Here is a 10573-nt window from a genome sequence, read left to right as displayed (position 1 = left end):
CTTCCTCAAAACATTGATTGTGCACATGCGTAGTTTGAGCCGAGGAGCAGGTGTTGCACAGAAACGTGTGGCCCTATCGAATGTGGTGACCGTGTCAAGGGGGTCTCACTCTGTCGCAGCAAGCAGGTTTGCCATTCTGGACAGATTGATCCGCGACTGTTCTCTTAATGCCCATTATAAATGAGGTGGTAGGAACATAATAAAATAGACTTATGAGGGTTGGATGGGGATGGGTAAATTTACCCCCATTTATTGATTCTCACACAAATGCATTTGGGTCCCCACTCCCATCCAGGGCCTTGTATTTTGGGTCCCCATCCAGGCCCATGCATTTGGGTCCCCATCCAGAATCAATGGGGGTAAATTTTACTATCATACATTTTTTTTGTCTTGGGAATGTGAAATACAAAGAAATATTATTTGAACTCAAGTCTGTGTGACAAATCAATAGCAAAAAAGTCATTTGGGGGGAGAACTACTAAATAATCGATATATTTATTTTTGAAAAATATGGGAGAAATGATTATTTTTTTTCTTTTTGCACCAGTAAACCACACCCACTGCTATGCCCTATGGCAGGGGTCTTCAACGTTTTCAGGCCAAGGACCCTTGAGAAATAGATGAAGCAGGGACTCCCACAACCTGTTCATAGATTCCATATAGTTTCATTGTTTGTCAGCACAATCAGTATTTTTCCACTTCAAGGACCCGTTCTCAAAAGTATAAAATAAATCTCTAAAAATACCGGTCAGTCTTTGTTTGTACTCTCACATTGTCATGAAGTGTGGGTCATGAGTCATGACCAAAATAAGATGGCGAACATGCAACCAAAATGAGTTTTCTCAGATGGATCGTCCCCCTCAAATGCTAGTGATTAATCACCATTTCAAAACTTCACGAAAAATCACTTGTAAGTCAAGTTGTTTTCACAATATCAGACTGACAACAGACAGCCATCGTTTTGGTGTTCATGTACTGGACTTTATTGACATAAAAGCAATAGCTGTGTACAATATTCATGAATACCTTCAAACATGACCTAAATCCATTGCCTTTCACTTGTGAGCACACTGGCTAAATTAATTGTAGGGACTGCTCATTTTCCTTTTTTTTTTAAATTTGTTTCCATGTTCCCATAAATGTGTATTTCCAAAAACTCAATTACTACTACTTTATTTCTATTTGCCTATTTTAGATGGGCTAAAATTAAGCTTAAATTTCGAAATAAACAGGCCACATTCTTAAAGCCATTCAATATGTGTGTGCAAGAGATAGCCCACAGATATTAGCCCAACTACAACAGCTACATTTACACAAACAGGATACAGAGCAGTACAATTAAAACATGCCATCTTCGTTCTTTAAGTATAAACACGTTGTAAACCATATTAAGCTTCATCTGGAAAACAGCTTTCATATGATTTACTGTGCAATCAGGCAAGGATTAAATCAATACTTCTGTATTAGCTTGGGCTCTAGGATCTTAAAAAGATTTCATAACATCCCAACATAAGAAAACAAAAACAAGCCCTTCTAACTAAAGAGGTAGAAACACAGGCAACTTTGAAACATTACGGCAGCACACCAATTGTAATCATTCAGCATTAGCAAGGGAGGTTAAATCTACGGCTTGGGGATTGATTTAGGGTCCCACAAACATGGAAGATGCTCATCTATGGCGACAGATGCTATGAATAGCACTTTAAACTTTTCTTTACAATATCAATTTTAATAAAGCACAAGTTTGACCTTTTAAACACACCTGAATGTTGTATTTTTATACTTCTCGTAACGTTCTTAACAAATCAAAGGCTTATTTGGATGTGGTAGAATATTCCCCAAAATATATTGCCATCAAATTTGTCTTAAGTACAAAACCCTACTTTCTACAACCCCTGTGAAGTTATTTCACTGGCAGTGGTTTTTCGTTTACCTTCTGCTGTGTTGATGCAGTACTTGTACTGATGGTAATCCACATTATGGTAAATCTGATGAAAAACTTAACAAGCATCCAACTTAACAGCCTTGTCAAGCATTTAAAAGTATTATAATTTGTTGTATTGGGGGAAAAAAACAAAAGAAAAACAGGTTCCTCTTAGCAAGGGCCAAATCCTTATTGAATTAGGAGGGAAAAGCCATACAATGAAAGAAATGTTACAAAAAACTAAGTCAGAGCAAAATTTAAACAAAAGATATCCAAATATGTTTGAGCCAGTCCACTCTTGGAATCATTGAGCCAATCAGGACAGAGACTCAGTTAAATCATTTAAGCAAATAGAGTAAAAGGAGGCTTTATATGGATGGTAAAAACAAAACAAACACACTAAGGCCTTAAACGTATGTGGTTTTATGTATACAAGACGCACACAAGCAGCCAAGCGTGCACAAGTGTGATGTGGTAGTGGTTAGGGAAGGGCATGTGGAATAGTTAGGTAGTCACATGTAAAGGTGGATTATTCTACACTATGATGCCCATTTCTGCCTGCTTGATTCCTCAGTCCCCCTCGTCTTCAGACTCCTCCTCCTCAGCTGTTTCTAGCCACATTAGCCATTGGTTCACCTGATGGACAAGAAAATAATAGATCACATCATTACATTACATCTGGGTAATACGCTAGTTTCATTGCCTGAATAATAAAACAAGGAGCATGCTTCTTTATGTACATTTTCAGCTTAAAATTCTAAGTTACACCTGCTCTTTGTTTCTTCTATTCAATTAGATACTTTTACTCCGCTTTCTCCCCAATTGAGTCGTTAAGCCAAGTAATTCCTCCCACTGCTTGCCACTGTCCACAGATGTAAGTACATTTTTTGGAGGCTTTTATGCCTTTATTGATAGGACAGTAGACTGACAGGAAAGTAATTCCTCCCACTGCATGCCACTATCCACAGATTTTAAGTAACTTTTTTTTAGACTGACAGGAAATGGGGAGAGAGAGAGAGATGGGAAGTGACACGCAGCAAAGGTAGTCGGGATCGGGAATCGAACCAGCGACACGCTGTCCGGCTACACTGAGCCTATGTGGTATGCGCCCTGGACCAGTAGGCCAGCGGGCGCCACAGATGCAAGTATAACATCCTTCCAGTCGCTGCAGGCTGATAATGTGCCTTTAAACGATCGATCCTTTGTGCCAGTAATGTAGGCTGGGGAAGGAATCTAAGCTTTTTTAAATGTTCTTTCACCATAAGAAAACTAAGGACTTTACCTGGAACAAAGCTTTTCCTTTTCCAGGGAATTCTTGGGTTATGTCTTCTTTCCATGCAAGGAAGGCTTCTTCTTCAATGATCTCCATGTCGTAGAAGTTGACATAATAGCGCAGGAGCATACCTGAACAGAAATAGGCAGAAATCAAGTCACCACTTCAAAAACACAATTTTGTCATTTGTCATTTCGCGATGGTGATCATGCCTAGTAGATAGAAGTCCAAAAAAAAGGGAAAAAAAGGCCCAAAACTTGTGAGGGGGCAGCAAATGAGTTAAGCAGAAATCAATCTACACTAAAATATTTAGCTCTATGTCGGTCAATGTAGCATTAACACGGATAGATTTGGGCCATAACCTGCTCTAAGATCCAAAAAGGGCCAATGGAACAAAACCCACCAATCACACAGACTCTACACCATCTTCAGAAGAAAAGAAAGTAATTCACAGATGTGTGGTGCTGTACATTACCTTTGGGAAAGCCGCTGGCATTGCAGTGCACCTGCAGCGCATAGAGTGCGCTGACCTGCAGCTCGGTGTGGTCGTGCAGGAACTTCTGCATGACTGGCTTGAAAGACAGCAGCAGCTGCCTCTCCTGCTCCAGCTGCTCCTTGGAGGGTGCTGTCAGCTGGTCGTCGCTCTCAGTCAAACACAGCTCCAGGGATATGTACTGGAGGAAACTGGAGGGAAAGAAAGAAGAGAATTCAGAACAGCGGTTGGAGTGCGTTTGGAGTGGCGCCTCCATCCAGGGGCGTCACACCAAATTCTGGGCCCTGGGTACAAGGATTCACTGAGGGCCCCCCATGAATGTTAACTATTGAAAAATAGCAGATATACAAGCTCACAGCGCGGCACCGAGTGCCGCGCTGCAAGCTTGTAGATCTGCTATTTTTGAAAAATTGTGAAAACGTGTGCAAGAAACCCATGTTTCCATGTCAGTGATGCTCAAACTTTTTCATGTGAAGGACCCCCAAAATGATATGAATTTGGTCACGGACCCCCATCTCAAAATATTTAGTTCCAGGGACCCCCCCGGAAGCAAAATTTGAGTTACAAATGTCCGCTTAAAAAATATATATTCAAAGATTTGCACACATTTTCACGACTTTTCAAAAATAGCAGATCTACAAGCTCGCAGCGCGGCACTCGGTGCCGCGCTGTGAGCTTGTATATCTGCTATTTTTCAATAGCTAAAGTTACTAGGGCCCCTCCACCTTGGGCCCTGGTAACTCAGTCCCACTTTCCTACCCCTTGTGACGCCCCTGCCTCCAGCAAACGCCTCCCGACCCCTCCCGTCCAACACTCCCTGCGTGACAAACCCACCCGGCTTCCCTCCCCTGAACACACAATTTTGAGCCCTGACACAAAAAAAAAGGGGTACCTGGTCATGAGGATGTTTACAAATCCCTTGTCGACGTGAAGCTTGGGGGAGATGTTGTCTTTGATCCACTTGTAGATGGACTGGGGAGACGGATCCGCCTTGATCTGCTTCAACAACTCCTTCTCCAGCTTGAGCAGGGGAAACAGGAAACTCAAGCCCTTCCCCTCCAGGATCTCCAGCATACGGTCCTTGTTTTGGTCGATTTCTAATAGAAAGGTTTACATGCATACACATTATGTGTGAGAGTGTGTGGTATTGAACCGTTTGGTACAAAAGTTCAGTTCGGTAGGCACTTCGAAATTAACGCTGTATTGTCATGAGGAAACACACATTTACATGGCCATAGCAAGCGCCTCTGATTGGCCTACCAAACATCCCCTTCTGTGACACACGCGTGTGCTTCAGTATTCCGGAAGCTTGCCTTAAAAAAAATGCCAATTATTTTATACCCGCCCCAGAGCCGAAGGAGGCGTCCATCTTTCTATGTCTAAGAATATAACGCCCCTACCAGGGGGTTATACTAGTCAGCTGTGTCATCACAAATTGACGTCGCACGATATAACACTCCAGAGGAATTTACCTCTCACTTTCCTCCTCTCTTTTGCTTTCTCTCCTCTTCTTGTTTTCCTACATGATTCCTCAGTGGGGGTACTAATATGCAAGGAAAGGATGCAAGTGTAGGAAATTAGGATTACATTTTAAGGACCTGAGACACAGCCCTGTTACACCACATTTGGTGACCTATCAGATTCACACTGAGGGCATGTCACAGAATCTGATCACCAAATGCAGTCTTGCACCGTACCGGCGATGGTGACACTTCAGAGAAAAGGAAGACAGGAGAGACTGTTGGAACTGCAGCACTTGCAGTTGTATTAAAACTATTTGCCTACTCAGGCATACACATCTCTCTGTGTACAGATAGTTTGTACATACCCTTGTAAGTATTTTGGCTGAACTCAGGAGTGTTACAAGTTATTTACAAGTTAAGTTGGATGTGATATTGACATACCGGGAAGCATCTTCTGCATGTTGACCTTGCTCTGCTGGAAGAGGTCAGTGAGCCACTCACGGTCCTTGAGCTTGGCAGTCTGCTGCAGGCAGAGCAGGAACAGGGGGAAGTGCGTGCCGTTCTCCAGTGGGTGGGCGAGCTCTGCGATGCTCACCAGCTCTGCTATGACAGCCCGTGCCGCAAACTGGGCCAGGTAGGACTTGACCAGCGGCACATCCACCTCGATCTTGGGACACTGGTCCAGCACATTGAGGAAAGCCTATTGGGGTGGGTGGGGGTTACACACAAGGGTCCATATCAGAGGTATGATTTGCCATTATGCTCAGTGTGAAGATCATTAGCCCATTTAGGCCTGAACACATTATGACGCAATATTTTATGCTTTAAATATAAAAAAAATAGCAGATATACAAGCTCACAGCGCGGCACCGAGTGCCGCGCTGCGAGCTTGTAGATCTGCTATTTTTGAAAAATCGTGAAAATTAGAATTTTGACCCGATTCTATAAGTGTCTTTTGAATCCTTCTAAGATTTTTGGAAAAAAACCTATGTTTCTATGTCAGCAATCTGGCCAGCCATCGTCAACGAAAAGGTCCTTTTCACTTAACTGGAGCTCAGTTAGTCTGTTCTTGAGAGACTACTATGTCAGTGGTGCTCAAACCTTTTCATGTGAAGGACCCCCAAAATGATATTTATTTGGCCACGGACCCCCATTTCAAAATATCTAGTTCCAGGGACCACCCAGAAGCAAAATTTGAGTTACAAACATTCGCTTTGAAAATACATATATTCAAAGATTTGCACACATTTTCACGACTTTTTCAAAAATAGCAGATCTACAAGCTCGCAGCGCGGCACTCGGTGCCGCGCTGTGAGCTTGTATATCTGCTATTTTTCACTGGTTAAAGCATTCAATAATTCTAGGCCTAAATGGGTTAGTCCCTCATTGCTGAAGCAAAGCCAACCTTCATGTTTGTGTGCGAGACCACCACTAAGGACAACAACATAAAATAGCCACCAAACAGGAAAAGATACAACGGTATGTTGCAATACAACGGACAACTTCTGGAGATATATCCATTTAAAGTTAAAGTCCACTTCTGTAAATGAACAGCAGTGATCTGCAGTGACGTACCTGCATGAAGTTCTCTGCAGTGATGAGACCCTCGGTGCGGAGTGTGTGGATGAGGGTGCTGGCATGCTCCTTGTCCTCATCGGGTCGGTCAAGGGAACACACCATGATCTTACTCAGCATCTCCGGCAGGAAATGCTTTGGGGCCTTCATGTCTTTGATGCCATTCACTGCGTCCATCAGGTTCTTACTGTTCAGATACTCCGTCATAATAGTCTCCTGAGAGAAAATACAAAATGGGAGTAGGTGAGTGAACTAATCGCATGAGGTAGCAGTAGCAGAGCACTTGTACAATGTCTTCATAATTGCAAACAGTAATCTCACTTGGGTGGAAATGATTGCCATCATCTACCAAGAATATTATTTTGATCTTAATACCTCACTTGCCTTGCAAACGCACACTGTATTGGTGCATTTACGATTAGCTTAACAATTGTATGCACAAACGTAAATAAAATATTTTCATGTCATGCCACTAAAAGGAACCAAACCTGCAATGGAGACAACACTGAAATGAAAACTGCCTAATGTTTGGCAGGGACGGATCATGAGTTCACAGGCAGCAATTTACATATTGCCAATCAAGATGCAAAGCACTACCCTACTCTGCATGGTGGAGCTTCCTGCTTTACCAAAGGTGGGATGGGCATCTGAGCAAAACAATAGTCTAAAATAGAATCTGGTTAAACAATGTGAAATCAATGGTGGTTAAAATAAAGTTGACTTACAATCATCTTCAGCAGTTCCTCCCTGGCAGGCGGTGGTTTCTTGTTGGTCTTCTGAGGTTTCTCCTGGATGGGTGGTGGGTTGGTCTTCAGTCCAAGCTGTGGAGACTTGAGGGGTTAAAGGGCATGTCATCGATTAGACACATTGCTCAGTATCCTCAAATTGTCTGGCATTTTGTTTCAAGAAATACATTAAGACTCAATATGAATACAACAGGCTATATTGCCCTGTGTGGGTTCTCAATTTAACTAACCTAATTTAATCTAACCTGCCAGGTGGCTCACCCACACTATGCAGCGATTTGTGGACTTACCTGTCCCAGGGGAGGGGTCAGGGTGCGAGGAGGCTGGGCACTGGGTGGGATCATAGTGGGAGTCTGGGGCTGGAGCTTGGGCACCTGGTTCTTGTTCAGGAGGAACTGGGCAGGCCTCAGGCTGATCTATACCATCATGGCAGAGTATCAACGACAACAAATGTGTATCATTAACTTCACACAGATGTCTCATGTATATAAAGGCACAATTGGTTACAACCATCTAAAAACAATTACAAAACTAGAAGCAAAACTGTGAAAAATGAACTCTCTGACAAGTCGCGACCTTAGTGGAGGCGTGCTGCCGAAATGATTAATATGTTTAATTGCATCGAGAGAGAGAGAGAGAGAGCATTTGTCATCATTCGCTTCTAACATAGGTCAGTGCCCATGCCCTCATATCTCATAATCGCAGTCAGTGGACCAGATACCAGTTTGAGAAACAGAGAAGTGTAGATGGAGAAGGAGGAGGGACAGGGGAGGTAAAAGACTGGCAGCTGGTTGTACTCCTCAGAATAACGCGTCTTTTTATAATCACTGGGCATGGAGTCTCTGCTAGTGCAAGTAGATGGCTGTAGTGCTGGGCAATAGATCGTTCGCACCAATTTTAAAGTTTTACAACATAGGGAATATAATATTTTCATTTATATTACAAAGTGGATTAGATCAGAAACTATTTATATTGTAGTTTCTTTTAAGTCTTCTATTATTTGCCATATCATTGTTGATACATTGTTGAATTGTGCTGTTAACGTTAAAGAAGTTTAGGAAAAGAAGAAACACTAATCCAATAAGCATGTAGTCATAATAGTGTGAGATCACATCAAGTAATATTGCCCAGCACTATGTAGGCAACCGGAGCCAGGAACAAAGTGCAGTTGTCTCTTACCTCATCTGCATTCATCTGTCCTTTCTTGATGAAGCGTGGAGCCATGTCCTTGGACTGGACCTGCTGCTGACTCGCATGGTTCTGATTCTGGTTGACGAAATGCTGGTTCTGAACCTGAGCAGGAGACAACAGATTAAGCTTTTGGTTATAATAAGTAAAGAAATATTGCAATTGTTTGAAAGCAACTGGATTTAAAACAATTTAAAAGATGAATTCACCAACCATTTAAAAAAACAAACAGAGATAGAGTCACACAAAGACATACATAGCACTAACACAAACCCCAACTAATGAACCCACCCTAAAAACGAAACATTATTACCTGGTTGGTCTTGACAAAAGGCTTGGCCCCCATATCAAACTGGGCTGGTGGTGGAGGGGTTGTGTGGCCACCATGACCGTTGAAGAGTGGATTGGTGCGATGACGTCCCATGGTGGGCGAGTATCTGTCCTGAATGACCCCTGGGCCTGTCCCAATGCCACTACCTGGAGAGGACAGGTTAACAGGTTGAATGTTTAACAGACTAATGCTGGGCTCAGACTGCTCCATATACTGTAAGGGTACCTGACATGGCCATTCTCTAGTCCAGGGGTCTTCAACAGGGGGTCTGGGACCCCTAGGGGGTCCTCAGAGTTACTACAGGGGGTCCTCCAAATCTTTGAGTGATTGAAAGTTTTCTCCTCTTTTTTTATATTTAACCATGTCGAACCCTAGCCCATTCAGGCCGGGAACACATTTTGCTGTTTGGGAGGGGCTTACAGTACATGTACAGTAAGTAGCAACATATTTGTTTTGTAGGCTAATTTCTGATTTAGCCCTATTCTATAGGTTAGGCCTAAATGGGCTAGTGTCCATATTCTGAGAACTTTAGCCAAAAATAGCAGATCTACGAGTTCACAGATCTGCTATTTTTGGCAAAGAGGTTTGGTGTAGAGGGTAAGAGCAGACTAAGTACAGAATGAAAGGTAAAATGTATGAAATATTGACAGTTCAAGTGGTTAAATATCTGAAAACACAAATTGACATGAAACCAAAATACACTGATGATTGTGCCGTCAAAATGATGACACTATATGTATCTATGAGTTGTTGGGGTCCCTGCTTCATCTCTCTCTCAACGAAGGGGTCCCTGGCCTGGAAAACGTTGAAGACCCCTGCTCTAGTCTATGATGTAAGGCATGTCCATATTTTGGCTGATAACACCGTGCTTTGCGCTGTGTTATCAGCCAGCCCAGCGTTGCCAGGGTTATTGTGTTGTTGTTAGCAAAGTGTACTGTTTGTGGAGTTTGGATGAAGGACATCCAATCTCATCTTGAGTGCGCATGTGTAGCATGGGAGAGGAGCTGACAGTTACATTTCATGTAATATGAAACTGTTTTAGTTAATTGTTTGTGTTTTGTTAATTAATGGGAACCACTGTAAGCCAACAAGGTGAATGAAGAAACGGGAGGAGAGACTTTACCTGGCATCTGTCCAAACATATCAGCCAATCCTCCAAGAGTCTCCCTGTCCAGTTTGATCCGGTTGGGCATGAAGGGACCTTCAAGGAAGAAGTCCATCCTCATCCCCTGAGACATGGTTGCTGCTGGGATGAAAACACCCAAATCCTACACACACACACACACACACAGAAGATATACACATACTGTAGATGATATGATGTCTTGGGAGCATGTCATTATGTACACAACTTAATTTGAACGCAGTCCTAGAGATGAATAATGACAGACCAGTCAGTGTATTCAGAGGCAGTCCCCTGCCAGCACTCAGGCCCTCCGTAACTCTCACACACACACACACACACACACACACACACACACACACACACACACACACACACACACACACACACACACACACACACACACACACACACACACACACACACACACACACACACACACACACACACACACACA

The 10573-nt window shown here is 42.9% G+C and overlaps 1 protein-coding gene across 1 annotated transcript in view; it reads right to left on the bottom strand.

Annotated features, from left to right (window-relative positions):
- Nucleotides 1-972: 972 nt before the first annotated feature.
- The window catches only part of eif4g2b (eukaryotic translation initiation factor 4, gamma 2b), a gene marked incomplete at its 5' end in the record, with an annotated part of 140153 nt that continues 130552 nt past the window's right edge, over nucleotides 973-10573 (bottom strand). Inside the window, 11 exons of the mRNA XM_080737222.1 lie at nucleotides 973-2560; nucleotides 3207-3328; nucleotides 3673-3881; nucleotides 4583-4787; nucleotides 5595-5853; nucleotides 6729-6944; nucleotides 7454-7558; nucleotides 7765-7890; nucleotides 8654-8767; nucleotides 8976-9139; nucleotides 10117-10261. Coding sequence (XP_080593348.1) covers nucleotides 2495-2560; nucleotides 3207-3328; nucleotides 3673-3881; nucleotides 4583-4787; nucleotides 5595-5853; nucleotides 6729-6944; nucleotides 7454-7558; nucleotides 7765-7890; nucleotides 8654-8767; nucleotides 8976-9139; nucleotides 10117-10261 — 1731 coding nt within the window. The 3' untranslated portion in view covers nucleotides 973-2494. The remainder of the gene's footprint in view (nucleotides 2561-3206; nucleotides 3329-3672; nucleotides 3882-4582; nucleotides 4788-5594; nucleotides 5854-6728; nucleotides 6945-7453; nucleotides 7559-7764; nucleotides 7891-8653; nucleotides 8768-8975; nucleotides 9140-10116; nucleotides 10262-10573) is intronic.

Source organism: Nannobrachium achirus (genome assembly GCF_963921795.1).
Source record: "Nannobrachium achirus genome assembly, chromosome: 11".
Lineage (NCBI taxonomy): Eukaryota > Metazoa > Chordata > Actinopteri > Myctophiformes > Myctophidae > Nannobrachium > Nannobrachium achirus.
Note: the sequence above shows the minus strand (reverse complement) of the source record. Positions and strands in the feature narration are given on the sequence as shown.